The 22,674-nt window shown below is 45.5% G+C and overlaps 1 protein-coding gene across 5 annotated transcripts in view; it reads left to right on the top strand.

Annotated features, from left to right (window-relative positions):
• Positions 1–22,674, top strand: part of RALGPS1 (Ral GEF with PH domain and SH3 binding motif 1) — a 267,587-nt gene that overhangs the window by 38,965 nt on the left and 205,948 nt on the right. For all 5 annotated transcript variants that reach the window (XM_073905731.1, XM_073905734.1, XM_073905733.1 and 2 more), the window contains exon 4: positions 5,152–5,202. In XM_073905731.1, the coding sequence (XP_073761832.1) occupies positions 5,152–5,202 (51 nt within the window). The remainder of the gene's footprint in view (positions 1–5,151; positions 5,203–22,674) is intronic.

The following is a 22,674-nucleotide window of genomic DNA, read 5'->3' as shown; positions in this document are numbered from 1 at the left end:
AATAATGGTGCAAACATGTATTTTTCTATCTGTATCTAAATGTAGATCTCTGTATAAAGTCTCCTTATGTACCAGTGCTCTTCTTTCTGTAGGTGTAGGGAATGTTGTGTCAACAGTATGCTCATTTCACTTTTTAGGACATAAGATCTAAGTGCTATGCCTGATCTTGTATCAAGAAAAAATTGCTATAAAAAACAGTATTGGGATATTTAGCAAATTTTGAATGCAGACTGTAATATTAGATGATACTATTATAACAATGATAAGTTTTCTGAATGTAATAATTTATTATCATTATGAAAGAGCACAATCTTGTTCTTGGGAAATAACATGCTGAAGGATTTAGGGGTGAAGAGTCATGATATCTGCATCTTATTCTTGAGTGGTTGCAAGAAAGTGGGTATGTATAATTACATACGTGGAGATAAAGCAAATGAGGCAAGATGTTAATTAGTGAAGCTAGGTGAAAGGTTATAGAGTTCATCATACTATTCTTGCAACTTTTTATAGTTTGGCTTTTTTTAAAAAAATCCAGTTAAAGAACTTTTTTAATGGGTTACTGCCAGATTGTTTCCCAAAAAGAACAGAGCAATCTCTAGTCCCGTTGCTCCTGATGGCACTGATGGAGGACAAATGGCATCTTCCTGTTTAATTTGCATTTCCTTGACTATGATTCTAAATTTGCCAGACACATGGTTCCTGTGACTCTCGGAGTAGAAGTAGGAGTGTATCTTTGGAGCTGATTGCCTTTCGTTCCATGAGCCCTCCTGGTCATGTATTGGTGGAGTGATCTAAATGCAAATTTAAAGATATCTTCTGTTATAAAATATGCCACTGATTTGCCAACAGCTTCTTTTGTTTATTTGGGGGTTGAGAGCCTTTATATAAGGTTGTGGCTGGGAAGAGGGGATTTAGTCACCAGTGTTAGAGAACACTACCTTCAACTAGGCAGAATACATTTTTTGTTTCCTTTTTGGCTAAGTGGCTTTCATTTATTCACATAGAAACACCTCTTTCTTTAGGGCCGTATTGTGAAGTGATTCTATTGGTCTCTCCATTCTGAAGAATTCACCTCAACAGAAATGTTTTGTAATATGTGGAGATTAGCCATTTCCCTAAAAAGCCTGGATTTTTAGGGGGCCCTGGGCTAGGAGGAAGGAGGAGATGGGAGAAGAAGTTAGGATTAAGGAAGGCATCACCAGGGTGACTGGCTTCACTGGGCATGCTGTGTTAAGGCTCTATTTCCCAAGGTAAGAGGAAGCCATTGAGAGACTTGTCCATGAGTGTGCGCCTCAGTCCTGGCATGTGTGCCTCACTGGGGTGGGTTTGCTGATTCCGTTCGTTCATTCATTTGTTCGTTCACTCGTTCATTGTTTTTACTTAAATTCCAGTTAGTTACATACAGGGTGATGTTAGTTTCAGGTGTACAGTGTAGAGATTTAACACTTCCATGCATCGTCCCGTGCTCATCACGACAAGTGCTGCTGGTAGACAAGATGGTCCCATTTCTGTGGAGGCCGCACCACACCCATAGGAAGTGCCCTTTCTCTCCAGGAAGCCGGGTCCTCTCCCCTGCAGGCAGGGTCTCCTGAGGCTGAGAGCCACCGTGAAGGGGGACAGGACCTGACTTCCCTCAAGCTCCCACCCCTACCCACACCCTCCCTTTCTGGTAAAACTGCCTGCTTTGGAGTGCCCACATTTCCTGGGAAGGACTGCTCATCAGCAACCTTTCCATGTGTGTTTGGCTTTGTAGTAAAATGACATGAAATTTATAATCTGATGATTTTACCTATGTATTGACATATTCTTGTTCTGGACTCTGCATCTTTTTTGGTGAGAATTGAGAGGTTAGAAATGGGAGAGAATCTTCTGAAAACCCTCAGATTGTGTGTTTGGGACCAGCCAGTCTATTTTAAGTTTGGAGACCTCTGTTATTTATTTTGAATAAAACACCTGAATACATTTTCTGACTTAGGGTCTGAGCAGGGATTAGGATACTTGAAACTTGGACCATCCAAAAAAATGTGAAATGTAAAGCCACTATTTTAATAAATCATTTGGAAATTCAGTAGCAAACCCTAGAAGTGACGGCAGGATGGAGAGGAAGTTTTCTCATTTTCACATTAGCAGACTTTTGGTTCTCGTCCTAAATGACATTGCAAACATCCTGCTAGTTCTCCCGGATAGGGAGTTAACTTGAGCCGCGGGAGAGATTTCCAAGGTCCTCAGAGCTTTCAGCGTGAATCTCCTGTTTTCACAAGGCCTTTCTGTTCCCCAGGATGGCAGAATTAATCCAAATGTGAGGGGACTTGGCTAGCAATCACCATGGGTCTGGCAGGAGAAATGCCAGTGTGTTTGCACTGCCTGGGACATAGCTCTGGGCCAGACACATAGACCTCCGGGCCTCCTGGCCTCAGTCATCCCTCAATACCCAGATTACGAGGACCAGATCCACCTTGTGCTGATGTCCACTGCCCCCTTGCCACTGGTGGGTAGACCCAGAGGTGGAAGGGCTCAGTTCCCAAGTGTTTCTTTATTCTTGGTGCCTTTGCTGTCTGTCTCTCTGCTGAGCTTCCGTAGTGGCAGCACTGGCCCGTTGGAGGGGACAAAGAGGCTCTCCACAGAAGCCACCTGCTTATTTCCCTCTCCTGCTCAGCCCTGAGGATGGTATGCTTTGGCCTGCGTCCTGTGCTTCTCAGGAATCCAGTGGTCTTGGACCACCTTTAAATTATGCCAAGAGGCAACCACAATTCTGCACCTTAGCCTTGGACTGTGGTTACACTTGACATACTGTGTGTGTTGCCATTTTTCCAATGTATTCTTTTTTTTTAAAGATTTTATTTTTTTTTGACAGAAAAAGACACAGCGAGAGAGGGAACACAAGCAGAGGGAGTGGGAGAGGGAGAATAGGCTTCCCGCCGAGCAGGGAGCCCGATACAGGGCTCGATCCCAGGACCCTGGGATCATGACCTGAGCCGAAGGCAGACACTTAACGACTGAGCCACCCAGACGCCCCTCCAATGTATTCTTGACATGAGGCTTTTTCATGACTATTTGTTGACTTAAGTAACAGCTTCCTTTAAGAGGAATTTTGATGCTTGAATATTCAAACAAATTAACAGTTCCCTTATTTCTTAGCTCATGTATTGGCCAGGAATCATAAGTTCACATGCCAATACATGAGCTCATCTGTGTGACTTCACACATATGTGACATATAAGTGTAAATATATAAACACACATGTGTACACAGTTGACCCTTGAGCACACAGGTTTGAACTGTGTGGGTCCACTTATATGCAGGTGTTTTTTTTTTTTTTATATAAATACAGTACTGTAAATGTGTTCTCCCTTCCTTATGATTTTCTTAATAACATTTGCTTTTCTCTAGATTACCTTTTTGTAAGAGTACAGTTTATAATTTATCTAACAAACAAAATGTATTAATCAACTATTGATGTTATCAGTAAGGCTTCTGGTCAACAGTAGGCTGTTAGTAGTTAAGTTTTTGGGGAATCAAAGGTTATATTCAGATTTGTTTTTTTTTTTTAAAGACTTATTTATTTAGAGAGAGAGAGTGCACGAGTGGGGGAAGGGGCAGAGGGAGAGAGAAGTAGAGAGAGAAGCAGACTCCCTGCTAAGCATGGAGCCTGACATGGGGCTTGATCTCACAGCCCTGAGATCGTGACCTGAGCCGATATCAAGAGTTGGATACTTAACTGACTGAGCCACTCAGGCGCCCCGATACACAGATTTTAGACCAGGGAGGGTTGGTATCCCTAACCCCCATGTTGTTCAAATTCCACAGTATATATATATAATCTTTGTGAAAATTCAAGATAGGAGGTGCAGAATGCCTGGCACCTGACAGATACTCTCGGTCTTTCTGTCTCTGTCTCTGTCTCTCTCTATATATGCGTGAATATATGTATGTATACATACATACGCATGTCTAGAGAAAGCACCTGGCAGATGCCTGGCATTCTGCACTTCTTCTCTTGGATTTTCCCAAGGATCCTATAAGATAAGGATTATTGTCACCATTTCCTAGATGTGGCACCTGAGACTGGGAGAGGTTAAACCAGTGTCAAAGAGCATATTACTGTTAAGCGGTGGTATCCAGGCGCACACCGAAGCCCTGCTGATTCCAGAGCCCCCGTTCATTCCACTGCATCACATCCTCCCCTTTGACATGTGTGCCATGGGCAGGGTGTCTTCTCGAGTTAGGAGGCATCCAAATGCCCTTGGCTCTCCTTTCCCTGGCCTATCACAGAGGTGTCTATTAACTGACAGCTGGCATCCCAGGTGACATATAGAGATGGGCAGATCATGCAAAGTCGGCTCAGTGCATGCCTTGGCCTGCAAAGATTGTCAGCAATGGTGCTTTCTTTTACTCTCACCCGATGAGCAGCTAACAATGGGAACAGCCTTTAACTAGATGTGTGTTTTGTTTACAACATTAGTGCTTCGCAAGCTAGCTGTGGTAAAGGGCCAGTTGTTTTTCATTTCCCATCTGTTGAGGACTGATTCTTAAAAAAAAATACAATAAAGACGTTGTGGCAATTTGTTATAAAAGTTCCGAAATGCTTGCTCTCAAATTCTGTTAGTTATCTCCTTGTGGGCTGGTGGAGTAAATAGTTTGTGGTCCAGCACGGGTCCATGGATGCATCTCAAGTAGCACTCTACCGTATAATTTAGAGGAGACTTAGACTTCAGAAGAAATATACAATTTCTATAAGCCACAATTTTTTTAAAATTTAAATTTGGAGTAATAGATAGTGTCTCTGTTTAGCATTCTAATTTTTAATATTGTATCTACAACTTTTTTAAATTACAAAAGTAATTCATGTTTGAAACAAAAACACTAATAGTACAAAAATATCCAAACTAAAAATGTTCCCCTTAATCTCAGTCCCACCCTCCAAATGACTATCATCAATTCTTAAATTGGGAGTTTGTCTCACATTAAAGAAAGAAGGGTGTAGGGTCAAGATTTACGAAGGGGGAAGGGATGGGAGAGGCATTTTAGGAATTTTCTTATTCCATTCTTTCTTGATTTTTATTTCAAGGGAGAATGTGTTATTACTCTGTATGGATTCAAAGTTACCTTTGACTTCCAGTATATTCTAACACTGATTCTCTTTTTTTGCAGAGCCAGATCACGTTAATGGACATACCTGTGTTTAAAGCCATCCAGCCGGAGGTCTGTACTTTGTCCTTTAAATTGTTCTAAACACTGTGGCTGGGAGGAGATGATTTAGTCAGCCATGTCTGAGCGACTTTTGGTTTCTCTCTTGAAGTCTCTATAAACACATTAATGATTTAAGCCCCTATTAAAGAGTGCATCCAGGAGCTTCTCATTCTTGATGGTGCTCATTCTTTGTCCCCGGTGTTTGGGGTTCGCAGAGACTGTCACTGTGTCTGGCCCACCCTGGCAGGGCTGGGGGCAGTTGGTGCCCTTGGCCTCCATACCTGAGCCAGGCCTTCCCACACTGATTCTTTTTTCCCAGGCTCCTCCTGTTGAGAATCGTCCCTGTCAAGAACGGGATGTGAGGGAAGATTTTCCTGGAGAGCTTTCTTTTTGTTGATCCCAAATTCTGGTGGTTGCCTTGTTTCTGATTTTGAAACCAGTTTCCACAGCAAAACATATACATGTTTACATTAAGAGCATATGTACATTTTTAGAAACAGCATATTCAATAGAGAGAAAAAAGTTGGTTTTGGTCTTTAAAAATATCCTGGAAATGTTTAGTAGTTGATAACAAGGCTTTAGAGTTGTTTTAGTCAGGGTTCTTTTTTTGTTGGCTAGTAAGAGAAATCCATTTTGAAGTAGCTGGTTAGGCAGAAGAGTTTATTATGGGGATAAAGGGGCACTTCATGGAATCTATGAGCGTGGAGTTCAGGTGGCTGGAGAGCCAACCAAGATGCAAGTGGTCTCTGCCTCTTGTCTCTGCTTTTTCCTCTTCCGCTCTCCTCCCTTCTTTCCTGTCTGTTCGCATGGTCCAACCTGGCCTCTCCGAAGGGCTCACATTTACATGATCCTCCTTTAGGCCACCTTCCAGACTGAGACTAGCAGCTCTCAGTCCAGCCTGGCTGAGCCACGTGACTCATGCTGCTTCATGACCTAGGCCAGGAGTATGTGGCCAAGATGAGCGAGCACAGCTGAGGGGACCCAGTCTGGTGAATGGGGTGCACATTTTAGAGAAGAGGGTGTACATGGGGAGATATGTCAGAAAGTGTCTGCTGCAACCATGGTGTGAATTCCAGAACTCTCTTGACATGCAGCCCCTTCCTCTTATAGTATGGTAGCTGTTAAGGCTTTGAGAAAAGCAGCATATTTTAATACAAAACCAGACAAAGGATCCAGGCCTTCTGAGAGCTGGCATCTAACCTACTGCAAATTAGGGGGAAACTAGTACTTCTAGCTGCGCTCAGCATTTATATGAAGACATGGCAGTGATTTATAGTACTGTGTGTGTGTGCATGCACGCGTGCCGTGTTCATGAGGTTTGGGGAGCAGAGCTGTGTTTGCTTTTTTGAATTGGCTGACTTCCAATTTTTTTACTGTTATCTTCTAACATGAAATTATCCGTTCTTTCTAATTAAAAAAAAATAAAACAACTCTCTACCTCTTGGAGACTTTTAGGGGAGTATTTGTGTGATGGTTGCCTTAGTTCTCAGCTTGAAGCTCTTTGTGATCATGTACTCTGCTTAGCTTTGATCTGGAGCTATTTAGACATTTGGATCTTTCTTTATTCTTTGTCCTGAGCATCTGGGAGAGGCCGTGAGCCCTGAATCCTGAACCTGCATGTGCCCAGGGAAGCTGGCGTGGCTGCTCAGGCTCATTGTAGGAGGGAAAATGGTGGGGAGTTCTTTGGAGGCACAGCTAGGGGCAGACCAAGGCTTTTCCCCAGGGCACTGAGGTTTGGAAGGTGCCTCATCCAAGACATATATTGATTCAAATTGTGATAAGACATTAAGGTGGAGATGTTTTGCTTTCAAGATTTTCACTTGGAGCTGTGGTTGTCAATTGTGGCTGCACATCAGAATCACCTGGCAGCCTCTGAAACATGGGGTGCCCAGACTCTACCCTTGACTATTGGATCTGGATCTCTGGGTCAGGGCCTGAAGCCCAGTCAACCCCATTTTGTAGAAGGTTACCGGGTGATTCTGACACAGAGTGAGAATTGAAAACTAATTCCTTTGAGGTATATGGAGAAACCCCAAACTTGAATGTCTTGGATCTCTGTTAGCTAAAAATGGAAGAGTTTGTTCCTCATTGTCATTGTCAAAACTGTGGTTAAAAGGAGGATCCTGGGAGCTGCCCCAGCTTTTTTGCTGTTGTTATTCTTGTTAGCAGACTGAAAACTAGAGTTTTTCTTCTTGATGATGCCTGCCACATTGTGGCTGGACCACCCCAGAGTTGGAGGGACATGAATAAGGACAGTTACAAGTTTGACAAGACTTCCCAGGAAGCAGAGGCCAGCATCTGAGAGCAAGTGACCTGCACTTGCAGAAGATCAGGAAGCCTGTGGACTGGTGCTTTTTAGTGTAGCCTATGCATCAGAATCTGTAAAGAAATACAGATGCCTGGGCTCCATCCTTGGGAGATGTTGATCCCATAGAGTTAGAGAGGGGCTAGGAATCTCTGTTTCAGTGAGTTGTAGTCACTATTCTTTTTGATATGTAAATTGTCCCATCTTTAACCAGTGGGAGCCCTTTCCGGTCACCACCTGTATCCTTTTAACACGATCCCCTTGGTTTGGTTGGCTTCCTTGCTCTTTGGCACAACGAGCTATATCAGTGTTATGTTGTACAATTCCTGCCGAAGACCTGGAATTGGGTGTGTCTTCGGGATGCTGGTTTCTTTTACTGGGGATGAATATTCAGAAACCACAATCTGGGTGAGAGGATGCTCATGAGAGGAGGTTGCAGTTGCTTTTAGGCCCTTTTGGTGGACAAGGTGAAGAAATACTTATTTTTTCAAAGGAAAAGTCATGGGGCACCTGGGTGGCTCAGTCGGTTGTGTCTGACTCGGTTTCTGCTCGGGTCATGATCTCGGGGTCGTGGGATCGAACCCCGTGTCAGGCTGTGTGCTGAGCATGGAGCCTGCTTGGGATTCTTTCTCCCTCTCCCTCTACCCTGCCTGTTTGTGTGCTCTCTCTCTCTTTAAAAAAGTAATAAAAAAATAAATAAAAGGAAAAGTCATGAGTTCATAATTAGGGTAGGTGGTGTTCTTTCTCCACATTCTTCCTTCCCTCCTCATCTTTGTCATGATTTCCCTGTGGGTGGTGTCTGTTTCTCATCCTATTGACTTTGGGCTTGGCCCTGTGCCTTGGGCATAAGTGACAGCATGCACGTGGTGAGTGAGAGGCCTGACCAGCCCTCTTGGAACTTCCACTCTCCATGATATATGGGTAGCTCTTGCTTGTTTAGCCTGAGCCCCCAAATGAAGATGTAATAGATGACCTGAACCGAACCCAGAGCCTGAATTCTAGCCTAACCTGGCTCCGCCCCAGTGAGCCCAGTGGAGATTGGCTGAACTGCAGCCATTCTACCGACCCCTGAGTGTGAAATAAATATTGCTGTTGTAAGCCTTTGAGATTTGAGGGTTGTTTGTTATGTCACATTATCTTGTTGACATGTGACTGATAGAATGTTGATCTTTCCAACTCAAATCTAACATTACAGTGTTGTGAGCTTAGTTCCCTTGATTTTCATATGATTTCTTTTACACTGACAGTTTGGGTTTCTAACAACATTAAATAATTACATTTTTGTATTATCTCATCATATATATATATATGTATGTATATACACATACATACACAGTAGTTTAAAAATAATAATATCGGTGTTAATATTAACCAGCAGACTTTGGATTGCAGTTTAACATTTTTCGCAGTTTTGTTTGTCTTTAGTACCTTTTCTTCTCATCTTCCCTCCCTCGTACCACTTCCATACCTACGTGGGCACCCCCTTCTTGACTTCCCCAGAAGGCTTTTGGAAGCATCCGGGCAGAAGAGGAGGGTTATGCTCACTCGATTCTGGATGGAGTCTGCCTCCCGAGAGAGCCTGTTGGATCTTCCAGTGCCTGGAACACCGTGGATACTCCATATTTGTTGAATGAGTGGAGAAGGAATGAATGGGAGAAGTGCGGGAGCAGAATGTGATCTGGCTGTGTTTAGGCCCATTGCCAAGGCGGGGGGTGTACCAATTAAGGGAACATTACTACCAGGGTGCCTGTTTTGTGGTGGAACCGCTTTCCCCCAAACAAGGGTTTTGCCTGGTGAGCTCAGCCTTTGAAGATTCAAATTTCCAAATGCTGTTGATAACTGAGGGTAGAACTGTGGCTTTTGCTTGTTTCTGCAAGGGTGACCGCAAAACCATCGTCCTAGGGCTTAAAGGAAGCTTGGCAGACGGTGAGTTAAGGATTGGTAGAGAACAAGGAAAATGGAAGTTAGCAAATAAAGAACCATAACTGCCCTGTTCCCCGTTGACTAAGTGACCAATTTTATCAAACATTGGCAAGTTAATGCAGATGCAACCTCACAGCCTAATGGCTCTCAGCTGGGTTTAACTTCTACACTGTGGCCCAGAACCCGTCACCGCCATGGTGGATTCCTGGCTGCCAGGGCTCAGGGTGAAGGAGGTCTTTCTGAGGGGTCCCGGTGGTGGCAGCCTTGTGTTGTGGGGTGGCATTTTGTCCCCACCAGTATTCCCTCCCACATCTGTCTGTCATTATGCCCAACTCCGTCATTATGTCCAAACTCCCAGCCCATGGAACTGAAGGCCCAGCAGTTTCTCAGAGGCCAGTGGAACTGTCAGAACTGGTTTTGTCATTGGTTTCAGTGTCGATGGGGAGCAGCGTCAAGGGGGGATCTGCTATTCTTAGAAGGTGCTGAAAATGAGCACAGTCTGCGCGTTCCTCAGCCCAGGGCTCTGTCCACACTGGGCTGCCAGGTCCACTCACCCGCATGGTGTTCGAGAGCAGGGACTCATCTGACAAAGCCGGGGTTGAGTCCTGGCCTCACTCTGAGGAGCTCAGACTTTGGACAAGTTATTCATTCTCTTTATGCTTCCGTTTACTTGTGTAAAATGGGGGAAATCACAGTTTTAACCTTACAGTGGGTGTGTGGGAACTTAGCAAAGTGCCTGCAGGCTCTCAGTTCCTGATGGCTCGTGGCTGTTTGCTCTCTCTCGTGCGCAGTTCGAAGAGGCTGTGTGCATTACGGACACGGGGCTGTGCTCAGCAGAACATTCAGCCGTGCCCTTGTGGGGGCTGCTGGCCCTGATGACGCAGTGCTTTGAATAGCGGAGTGGGTAAGAGCCTTCTTCCTGGAATCCTTGAGGTCTGAGTTCACATCCTGGTCCCCGGATGGCCTTCGTGAAGCTGAGGTCTAGATGAAGACTCACATCGTGGTGCCCCAGGACCCTGCGGACACTGCCGGGGAGAGTCACACTGCCTTGGAGTTGGCACATTGGCACTGAGCCTTGAAGGCTGAAAGTGGTTGTATTTTATGGGTGGTTCGGGGAAGGGGATAGGAGTTAGGAAGGGCATTTCAGGCAGAGTGAATAACTCATTGAAAAGGCAGATAATATATTCAGTGAGATTTAACACTACTTTTGGTGCCTGGTGGCTGGGGAGAAGAAAAGGCGAGCTTGCGGCTCTCTCAGTTCTGTGCTCCTCGATGCACAGGGATGCGTTGCCATTGCCAGGGATGTCAGCATAACAAGGGCTTACGAGAAGTCATTGTGTCATTCTTTTGCCCACTGACAGCTGGGGGCATGCAGGGTCACAGAGGCACGTGGATGGGTGTCTTGTGAGCCTGAGTATGAAGGAAACGAGCCTTAGTGCTACCAAGTTCAGTGACATGGAAAGCTTCTCTGGGGGCCTGTGTTTTTCCCAGTTTTTGCTGCCGTCCCCACTGCCAGAGTCCCCAGTAGTGACTGACCTTCACTCGCGCACTCAGTCGTTCATCATCAGTCTGCTGGGCTACGTGCTGGAGAGGCACAGATGAAGGGGTCACGGGGGTGGGCACAATCCAGTGAGAGGGAGGAACCGCTATGTGAACATACAGTAGACAGCAAGTATTTAGGGGATGCAGAGACGTCAAGGAGAGTGGGGGGGAGGGATGGGCAGGAGGCGGAGCTCTATGTTGTTGGACTCGGGGATCCACTGAAGGATTTCAAAAAGGGAATAATAACATGGATAGATTGTATTTTAGCACGTTCATTCTCGCTGTTGGAGGCAGAACCAACCGGACTCAGGAGACTGATTTGGAGCTTTGCAACAGTGTGTGTGAGGCCAGGGGGGCAGCCCAGGAGAGGAGGGGGCCTGGCGTTAGGTTGGTTATGAGGCTGCTGTGAGGCCTGAGACGAGAAGAAACAGGACAGAGGGGAGTGGACTGTGCATTCAGGGAGCAGAAGGAAGGGCAGTGGGCAGAGGAGGAGGCAGGGGAAGTAGCTCCCGAGGCAGAGGGAGGCTCAGGGAGCCTGGAAGCAGAGCAGGGGCGTCAGTCCTGTTTACCCTGGGGGAGGGAGGCCGGAAGGACTGGAGAGGGCTGACGGCCTGGAAGACTCAAGAAGGACTGAGGGACCGTAGGTCGAGCAGGGGGCAAAGCGCAGATTTGGGTTGGAGTCAGAGAACGAGCTGGAGGCCAGGAGGTCATCGAGGGAGAATGATGGCAGAGTGCAGGGTCTGTGAGTCGGGGTGGCTCTGGACACTGTGCTTGACGGGAGCTGCGGTGGGAGGACGATGCAGGTCTCTCCCGGAGGAGGCGGGGGTACGGTGTGACCCAGGGGTGAGAAGGCACACCAGCCAGTTCAGTGACGTCTGTCAAAATGACAGCAGGGGGGTGAGAGGAGGAGACCGTGGGCCAGAGCCAAAGGCAGGGGTGCCAACTGCAAAACAGAGGGGGTGGAGGTGCCGGGAGGTAGCCTGGGCTCCCCCAGAAGACAGCTGTGCGCCTAGACTGGGAGACGCCTGACGTAAGGGACTAGAGTATCACCAGCACTGGCCACCTGGCTTCAGGGCTCAGGCCAGGAGCTCAGTGTTGGCGGAAGGCAGGCAAGGGCTGGTCTGGGTGGGCTTGCAGTCCTCTGCTGTCCTCACTGTGGCCCCGGGGGGCAGCTGGGGCTTAGAGAGAAAGGCAGGTGGCTTAGAATGAAGGAGGGCATTCATGAACGTTTTGGGGCAAAGAGGCTTTCTCCAGAGGGCGTTTGTGTCCCTGCGGGGCACTTAACTCTAGAGAGGTTTGGCTTCACCCTTCCTGCCTCAGGGCTTGAGGCCTCTGCACGTGACTCAACCAGCATCTGTTGGTTTGCCGAAGGGCTGGCCTGCAAGAATGGAAGACTCCCTGCTGAAGTACACCATTTCCTCTGGGCCACATGACACGTTGCAGTGCAGGAAAACACTGCCTGTGGGTTCAGGAACCTGACCCTCTGGCCTTTTGTCTGGATGCCGGGTTGCCTGCTCTGAAGAAACGGGCATTCCAGAAAGCCGAGGTCAGTGTTGGATGTCAGACAAACCCTGTGTGTCTTTGCTGCTCCTTGGAATCACAGCGTTTGGCCCTAGGAGAAGGGAAGCTCGTTGCCAGCAGGCAGTTATTTGTAAAGAGATCGGTTTCGGTGACATCATTAAAACCCCTCTCAGGTCACACGCTGGGCAGTTTTCTCAGACCACTACCCCAGCCTAGCCTGAGCCTCTGCCACCTCTCTTCCGATCACATCTCCTCACACTTCATCCTGCTTCCCAACCTCCTTTGCTGTATCTAGAGACATCTTTCCAAAGCCACCGTCTGACCCTGTCCTGCCTAGAGCCCTCTGAGGCTCCCCACTGCTCCTCGGATGCACACTTCCTTTACCCTGCCAGCCAGGCGGCAGGCGGCATGAGGGGCCAGCAGCAGACCTCCCAGCCTCAGCCAGCCCAAGCCTGCTGCTCCGTGCCGCGCACAGCCTCTCCAGTGGCGCCTCCCCAACTCCCCATCGCAGAGGTGGAGCCAGCAGCTGGGAGCACTAGACTGGGAGTCATGCACGTTCCCCTCACGCTCACCATACTGTCTCCCACTTGCCGTGCGTAGCACTTCTCACCATTGTGCTGAAATGTCATGACTTTTAAAAGTTTGAATAATTAGTTCTTTCCAGTCTGTCTGCCTCCTTGGTTATAAACTCCATGGACGCAGGGATCATGCCGATGCTCTTCCCTCCATATCCTGTGACCCAGCACAGTGCCCCATCCTGATGTTACTTATTGAATACATACAGGATGTGGCAGTGATAATAATGGTAATATCTCACTGAATCCTCTTCACTTCGGTGCTGCAGTGCCTCCCTTGGTTCAAAAAACTGAGTTAGGTAGTAGGGGGTGGTCCAGGTGCCCCCCAGTGGGGGCTAAGACGGGCGGGTGGCTCCCCGTGTAAGACTCACCGGCACTGATGTTTGCACCGGAAGCCTGAGCTGCCGCCTCTCTCATCTGTGACTGCTCTGAGTTTGCATTTGTTACTTGCTGCCCCCACATTGTAATGACTTCTTGTCACAGTGATAACAAGTGGAAAAGGCTTCCCCCCAACTCCACTCATGATGGCGGGAGGGGTTGGAGTCCCTCCCTGAGCCCCAGAAAAACACTTGTCTGAAGGGTGGGGAGAGCCGCCGGGACAGGAATCAGGTCTGGCTGCAGACATAGGCCAGCAGCATATTTGATCCAATGAAACCAACACTTTGCACCTTCCAGACTCATTTTTTCTCCCTTCTTGGGTGTGGATATGACAATAGTGCTGGTTAGAAACCAAATTTCCTTTTAAATGAATTAATAACATAAAACAGAACCTTTGGTGAACAGCTGTTTTTATCCTTGGGGATTTGGCGCCTGGTTGTGATTTTGTCTGCACGGAAAACAAGGTTTCTGTGGATTCTGTGTTAAGAACAGCTGCATGATTCCAGGCAGTTTGATGTGACTGGAGGACGCTAAGATTCACGGGCAGGAAGGTCTGCATTTGTACCCTGGCTCTGCTACTCTCTAGCTGTGTGATCATGCCAGGTTCCTGCACGTTCCTTTATCAGTAAAGTAGAAATGATGCCTGTCCCAGGCGGACAGCCCGGCACATGGCAGAAACTCACGAGGTATTTCTTCTCTTTTGAGAGAAGTCAGGGATGTGGCAAGGAGAAAGGGAACAACAGTGCTAAGAAGTCAGGCTAAGAAGGACCCTGGGCCAGCAATGTGTCGGGCTCTCCGAGGGAAGGACCTTCTGTGTCACTGCTGTGGTCCCTTACTCCAGACACAGTGCCACCTTTTTTTTTTTTTTAATTTTATTTATTTGAGAGAGAGCGAGCATGAGTGGGGCGGGGGGAGGGATGGAGCAGAGGGAGAGGGAGAAGCAGACTCCCCGCTGAGCATGGAGCCCAACATGAGGTTCCATCCCAGGACCCTGAGATCATGACCTGAGCCAAAGGCAGATGCTTAACTGACTGAGCCACCCAGGCGCCCCAGCACAATGTCACATTGTAGCATCTATACTTGTCAATACTTATTGAATGAATGAGAGGCAGATAGAAAAGTGTTTCTTTCTATATGGCCCAGAGCTTAAGAGCATGGGCTCTGGAGTGAGAAGGATTAGGTGTGTATCTGTGTGACCACACTTGTCACTTACTGTTGCTGAGTCTCAGTTTCATTTCTGTATAAAATGGAGATGATAATATACCTAAAAAATTGGACATGAGAACTGAATGAGATTTTTTTCAGCTTCATTGAGATGTAATAGTTATATAACAAACCATGCATAAATAAAGCCAACAATTCGATGAGTTTGGATGTATATATCTGTGAAACCGTCATCAAATCAAAGCAGTAAACGTACCCCTCACCCAGAAACTTTCCTCATGCCCCTTGCAGTCCCTTTCCCCTTTCCCACACCCTCCATGGTCTTCTTGGAATCAGGTAGAATCAGTTCTTAAAATGTGTTCTTCTGTTTCAAAATTGTCTTGGCTATTTTAGTCCTTTGCATTTCCATATGAATTTAAAAATCAGCTTGTAGCTTTACAAAAATGCCTGCTGTTGGGATGCCTGGATGGCTCAGTCAGTTAAGTGTCTGCCTTCAGCTCAGGTTATGATCCCAGGGTCCTGGGATCGAGTCACGCATCGGGCTCCCTGCTCAACAGGGAGCCTGCTTTCCCTCTGCCTCTGCCTGCCATTCCCCCTGCTTGTGCTCTCTCTCTCTCTGACAAATAAGTAAATAAAATCTTTTAAAAAAAATGCCTGCTGTTGATTATGATCACATTCAATCTGTAGATCAATTTGGGGACACTACTTTTGGTGCCTGGTGGCTGGGGAGAAGAAAAAGCGAGCTTGTCATTCATTATTAACTGAATCACCTGAACCATGAACACACTGTGTGTATCCACACATTTGGATCTTCTTTAATTTGTTTCAGTAATGTTGTAGTTTTCAGTGTATAGATCTTACACATCTTTTGTCAGGTTGATTCCTAAGTGTTGCATTTTCTATGGTGCTGTAAATGTTATTTTATTTAAATTAAATTCCAATTGTTCATTCCTAGTTTATAGAAATATAGAAGTGTTTTAATTGACCTTATATCTTATAACTTTGCTAAACTCACTTATTCCACTAGCTCTTTTATAGGTTCTGTAGAATTCTCTACACAGATGATTTTTCTATGAATAACAGTCTTATTTCTTTGTTTCTAAACTGGATGCTTTTATTTCCCTGACTTGCCTTATTCGCTGGCCATAGCCTCTAATACAGTGTTGGGTAGAAGTGGTGGGAGCAGGTATCTTTGGCTTGTTTCTGGTCTTGAAGGAAAAGTTGTCTTTTGTGGTTAAGGATGATGTTAGCTGTTAGCTGTACATTTTTCATTTGCCATTTATTAGGTTGAAGATATTCCCTTCTGATCTTAATTTGCTGAGAATTTTTATCTGGAATAGATGTAGGGTTTTATCAAATGCTTTTCCTGCATCTATTAAGATACCGTGATTTTTCTTTTTTAGTCTGTTACTGTGGAGAATTGCATGATTGATTTTTGAATATTAAACTAACTTTGCATTCCTATGATAAACTCCACTTGGTCATGATGTAGAATCCTTTTTGTATATTGTTGAATTCGATATGCTAAAATTCTGTTAAGAATTTTTGCATCTGTGTTCATGAGGAATATTGGTTTGTATTTTTTTTTCATGTAAAATGTCTTTTTCTGGTTTTGGTATCAGTGTAATGCTGATCTATCTATCTATCTATCTATCTATCATCTATCTATTTATCTATCTCTATTTATCTATCTCTGTCTATTTATATCTATCTATCTATCTATCTATCTATCTATCTATCTATCTATCTAAGATAGACTATGTGCACAGGCAGAAGCCCATGCGGTGGGGGGAGAGGGAGAGGGAGAGAGACAAGCAGATACCATGCTGAGTGTGGGGCCTAACTCGGGGCTCGATCTCACGACCCTGAGATTTGATTTGAGCTGAAATCAAGAGTCAGAAATTCAGCCCACTGAGCCACCCAGGTGCCCCATGCTGACCTCTTTTTTTTTCTTTTTTTAAAGATTTTATTTATTTATTTGACAGAGAGAGACACAGCGAGAGAGGGAACACAAGCAGGGGGAGTGGGAGAGGGAGAAGCAGACTCCCTGCTGAGCAGGGAGCCCAATGTGGGGCTCGATCCCAGGACCCTGGGATCATGACCTGAGCCAAAGGCAGACGCTTAACGACTGAGCCACCCAGGCGCCCCCCATGCTGACCTCTTAAACTAGGTTGGGGAGCATTCCTTTCTTTTCAATTTTCCAGTAGAGTTTATGTAGAATTTGTATGATTTTTCTTAAATATTTGGTAGATTTGACCAGCAGAGCCATGTAGGTCTGGAGTTTTCTTTGTGGAAAGGTTTTCATTTTTTCCTTTTAAATAGACTATTTTATTTATTTATTTATTTATTTTTTAAAGATTTTATTTATTTATTTGACAGAGACACAGCGAGAGAGGGAACACAAGCAGGGGGAGTGGGAGAGGGAGAAGCAGCCTTCAACACAAGCAGGGGGAATGGGAGAGGGGGAAGCAGGCTTCCCGCAGAGCAGGGAGCCCGACATGGGGCTCCATCCCAGGACCCTGGGATCATGACCTGAGCCGAAGGCAGATGCTTAACGCCTGAGCCACCCAGGCTCCCCTAAATAGACTGTTTTATAGAGCAGTTTTAGGTTCACAGAAAACTGAAGCAGAAAGTACAAAAAGTTGCCACGTATTCCCTGCCCCCACTCGCACAGCCTCCCACACTATCAACATCCCCATCAGAGTGGTACATTTGTTACAACTCATGAATGTAAACGTGTAAAAAAAAAAAAAAAAAAGATGAATCATTTTTACCCAAAGCCCATAGTTTACATTAGGGTTCATTCTTGGAGTTGTATATTGTATAGGTTTTGACAAATGCACAATGACATATATCCATCATTATACTATCATACACACTTGTTTCACTGCTCTGAAGTTGCTCTGTGCTCCACCCGTCCATCCCTCCCTCTCCCCCAACCTCTGGTAGTTACTGATCTTTTTAGTGTCTCCATAGCTTTGCGTTTTCCAGTATGTCATAGAGTTGGAATCAGACAGTTACATAGACTTCTTTCATTTAGTGTCTTCCATGTCTCTTTATGATGTGATGGCTCATGTCTTCGTATTGCTGAATAATGTTCCATCACCTGGAGGTGCCACTGTTTATCCATTTACCTGTCCTAGTGAGGGATATCTAGGTTTTTGTGGGGATGTAAGTTTTCAATTCCTTTGGACAAGGAGTACAGTTGCAGATTGTTGTGGAAAATTTTTTAACTATGAATTAAACTTCTCAGGGTGCCTGGGTGGCTCAGTTGGTTAAGAGTACGACTCTTGATTTTGGCTCAGGTCATGATCTCAGGGTCGTGAGATCGAGCCCCACATTGGGCTCTGCGCTGGGCATGGAGCCTGCTAAAGAGTCTCTCTCTGCCTTTTCTCCACCTCTGCCCCCATCTCTCTGTCTGTCTCTCCCCTTCTTAAAAAAATGAATTCAATTTCTCTAATAGGTATGGAGTTATTCAGGTAATCTGCTTCTGTTTTTAGTAAGCTTTGTGTTTTTTGGATGAGTTTGTCCATTTTATCTAAGTTAAATTTATTCACATGAAGTTTTCATGATATTCCCTTATCCTTTTAATATCTATAGGATCTGTAATGATTTTCCCTCTCTCATTCCTGGTATGGATAATTTGTGTCTCCTTTCCTTTTTCCTGCTCAGTCTGGCTAAGTTTATCGATTTTATTGATCTCAAAGAGCTTTTGATTCCATTAATTTTTTTCAATTACTTTTCTGTTTTCTAGTCCATTGATTTCTGTTCATATTTTTTATTATTTACTTTCTTCTGCTTACTTTGGGTTTGATTTGCTCCTCTAGTTTCTTAAAGTGAAAGCTAAGGTCAATGATTTGCAGCCTTTCTTCATTTTTTTTTTTTAAAGATTTTATTTATTTGACAGAGAGATAGTGAGAGCAGGAACACAAGCAGGGAGAGTCGGGGAGGGAGAAGCAGGCTTCCCCGCGGAGCAGGGAGCCCAATGTGGGGCTTGATCCCAGGACCCTGGAATCATGACCTGAGCCAAAGGCAGACACTCAATGACTGAGCCACCCAGGCGCCCCTTTCTTCATTTCTAATGTAGGTGTCTAGTGACATAAATTTCCTTCTAAGCATTGTTTTAGCTTCATCCCACACATTCTTCTTGTCTTTTAAAGAGATTTTTTAAAGTACATATAGTAAAGTGCATAAGTCTTAAGGATACAACAAAATAAACAGACCACATAGCTGCCACTGGATCAAAATATAGAATGCACCGATACCCTGGAAGCCTGCCTCACGCCCTTTCCAGTCACTATTACCCCCAAGTGTAACCTCCACTCTAAATTCTGTCACTATCAGTAGTTCAGTCTGTTTTTGTCTTAAATAAAAGCAAAAGCCTCCTTCTTTTGAAAACTTACTCATTTTGAAAACTATCTTTTGTGGGAAAAAAGTTATTTTTCTCAAATTATATTAAGGTATCATTCTACTCTGAAAGTGTATAGGATGGCATAGGATTCCACCACATACATCTCGGTGATGACAGTTTTCACTATCACTGTGTTCTGTTATATAACATTTTCCCTGAGAAAGGAATTTATAAAATTATACCTTACCTTTATGACTATGTGCATCTGTTTGCATTTACATCGATCCTAGCTTAAGTTGGAAAATGTCAAATGAAAGAGTGCAGTGAAGCTTATGTAATCTTTGGTCTAACTTTCATAATCAGAAATTCAGGCTGTATTGATAGGATGCTTTGCAGTGATCACATGATGCCTGGAAGTGGGAAGGAGCACCCACCTCCCAAAGCTGCATGGTGGGGCGGGGGAGATGGGGGAAGAAACCTTATTGAGGAGAAGGACACTTGACCTTGGAAAGGCCTGCCATTTTCCAAAAGTTGGGCTTACCCAAACATGAAAGCCTTGTTTTGAGACAGCCTTCAAAATTGCCAAAGATGTCACTCCCGACAGGAGAGAACTTGATGAAGCCGCATAACTTGGACCCGACTGAGCTGAGCTGTGACTCAGAGCAGAGGAAGGAGATTAAAGCAGTTCCTGTGTCAGATGATATCATTTCTAGAAGAGCTGACCTGTCTTCTGGTATTTTGAAGTAGGTCATGGAAAGAATCAGCAGCTGTGCCATTTCTTTTGAAATTCGTTGCACAAACAGTTAGTGACAATCTTGGTGCATCCAGCTCCTGTTGGTTTCTGTTACCTGTATGTTTTCAACATCCAAAAAGAATTCTTATGTTGTGAGCTCCTTTGGGAAACTTCCAAGTCTTCAAGATGGCAGTCCGTTTCTTTGCCAAGCTCATTTTGACTGAAAGGAATGTCAAGGCTATCTTGCACGGATGAAGCATCTGCTTTGTCTGGCCACACATCTGGTGTTGCAGCTTTGATGAAATGAGGAGGCCCACCTGCCACTGTGGCTGGGACTTTCTGTGCTAGCATTGATGTCAAAGACTGCAGTGATCCTGAAAGCCTGCTTTGAAAGCCTGCAGTTCTGTCGGTGCTGGGGCCTTGAGTTCTAGCCTTCTCGGGAGGTTTTGCTGTGCAATGGGGCAGAACAGAAAGCTGCTCCCACTACGCAAGGAGTTCACTCGCTCTCCAAAGGACAGATCTTGAAGTACTTGACTGAACTTCAAACTGAAGTTCTATTTTTTTTTTTTCTTTGAAAGTAAAGGAAAACACACAAAACAGAGAAAGAGGAATTCATTCATGACTTGGCTTCCTTACTAGATATTTTTGGCCCTGTGAATGAGGTAAATCAATTCACCACTATAGTTGTTTCTGAAAAATGGGCGGTTTTGGCCATGCTGCCCTCTAGAAGAGGAGACTGGGCTGGGCAAGTCTGTAAACTTTCTGCTGCTGGAAGAAATGTTTGTGCAGCCTGGGAGTGGCAGAGGCATGCTAAGCCCTCAGCAGCAGAAATCTGGAGACACCTGGAAGCAGTGCCCTTCTCTTTGGAAGGCTTTGGCTGCTCAGCCAAACATGGAGGGGAAGTATGGACATAGTCCTTCCTTGGGGACAACCCATCAGTGAAGGAGACCTTTATATTGCTTTCCTCAGTGGCTCGAGAGAAGAGAAAATGATGGGGCATTGATTCAGCTGGAAAACTCGTGGAGAATGGTGCTAGTGCTCAACGTCTGACACTCGCTGACTCTCATCAGTGGGCTTTGGGAGTGATGGTCTGGTGGGCCACTGCCTTCCCTTGGGAGTCAGGGTTCTTAGCAGCTGTTGGTAAACAAAAAGTCAAATTGACTGGATGTCAATGTGTTATGTGTCGAGGAGCATCATGTGTGTTGGATGTCAAGGAATGCTTTACATTATTAACTTTGCAAAGTTTAGTAATATTAATTTTACCTATATCTTTTGAAAGCTTACTATGTGTCAGTCGCTGTTCTAATAATTTTACATAAACTGAACCACTGAATATCCACAATGATTTTATAAGGTAGGCACTTTTATTATCTGCATTTTCAAATGAGAAGACTGAGGCCAGAGAGATTAATTGATGTCCCCAGAGTCATAGGGCTGGTCAGGGGTAGAGCCAGGTGGTGGGGTCAAGGATCCACATGTCAGCCCTTGGTAACTGCCTCTCTTATGCCGGGCTGTGGCACGAGCCACATTATGGCTCGTGTTTGCCCTTTTGGTACAGTTTGAATTTCTTTTGATTCTTTTCAGGTTGTTGGTATTACTTCTTTATTTTTGCTTGAAAAAATCAGAGAGAGGGTTGCTTAAGTGGCTCGGTTGGTTCAGCGTCTGCCTTCAGCTCAGGTCATGGTCTCGGGGGTTCTGGGATCGAGCCCCGCATCTGGCTCTCGGCTCAGTGGGGAGTCTGCTTCTCCCTCTCACTCTCCTTCTGTGCTCTCCCTCTCTCTCTCTCTCTCAAATTAATAAATAAAACCTTAAAAAAAGAAGAAATCAGAGAGAAATCTCTGAAAATATTTTTCCATTGGGATTTAATGTTAAGATACATTGTGTACAAAATTTCACGATTGTGTTACTCACATTTTACTGGGGAGGGAGCCCATAGCTTTCCTTAGGTTCCAAAGACTCTGAAACTCAGGGGCATGATGACATCTGATGTCTTTGTCTCTCAAATGCTGGGCACAATGCTGGGCACACAGTATTCAGTAAATTTTCATGGACTCACTGAATAAAAAGTTGCTGTGCTTAAAGAGTTGAACCTCCACTGTCTGGAAAACTCAGTTTTTCGAATCACTTGACTTCCTGCCAGTTGATAGAGGATACCTCTCATTCAGTCAGCAATTAGTTACTCAGTGCTTGCTATGGCCAGGTCCTTACTTGGGAGCTAGACATACAAAGGTGAACACATTCGATCCTTAGGTGCTACCCCTGCACAGTGGTTGTAGTCTAGGGAGGGAAGACAGCCTATTCAATAAGTACGTCAGTAAGGAATAATAAAGGCCACTGTCGGGGAGTTACATGTGCCATAGGAGCACAGAGAAGGGGCAGCCGACTTGGTTTAGGGTGGCGGAGAGGGTTCAGGAACGCTTGTCTGGACAAATGATCTATGAGCCAAGACCTGAGCAATGATGTGGAGTTGGTCAGGTGAAGGGGAGGAGAAGGAATATTTCTGGCAGAGGGAGCAACAGGTACCAAGGCCTTAGGTGAGAGAGCAAGACAGGGAGGACAAAGGCCTGAAAGAAATGCTGTGCGGGGCTGGGTCATGCGCAGAGAGGCCTGAGCAACCGAGTGGCCAGGAGTCAAGCAGATGATGGGGGTGGTGGGGCACTTGGAGAATGTGGTTTTGTGCGTGTTGAATTTGAGGGGCCCAATGCCAGAAGGTGCGAGTTGGGGCTATTCTGTGGACCTAATCTGCATGCCCTCTTACAGAATTCGAGGTTCCTAGGGGCTGCCGACCCGGCTCTGTCTGTAGGAGGACCCCTAGGCTAATGAATGGGTCTTAGGGGCTGTCATGCCACTGGAGACTCATTAGAGGCCAAAGTATTCCTGGAAGTTGGGAAAGCAAAACTCCTGAAGGGGCAGCCTTGAGAGAAGTGGCCCTAGTGATGGGGGAGATGCCAAGTGGAGAGGAACATCTTGGATAGGAACCCTCCAGAAAGGA

The sequence above is a fragment of the Callorhinus ursinus genome, unplaced genomic scaffold, assembly GCF_003265705.2.
Source record: "Callorhinus ursinus isolate GAN/ISIS: 27379988/994484 unplaced genomic scaffold, GSC_fseal_2.0 scaffold24, whole genome shotgun sequence".
Classification (NCBI taxonomy): domain Eukaryota; kingdom Metazoa; phylum Chordata; class Mammalia; order Carnivora; family Otariidae; genus Callorhinus; species Callorhinus ursinus.
The sequence above is the reverse complement of the archived record's forward strand: the minus strand, read 5'-3'. Positions and strand labels throughout refer to the sequence as shown.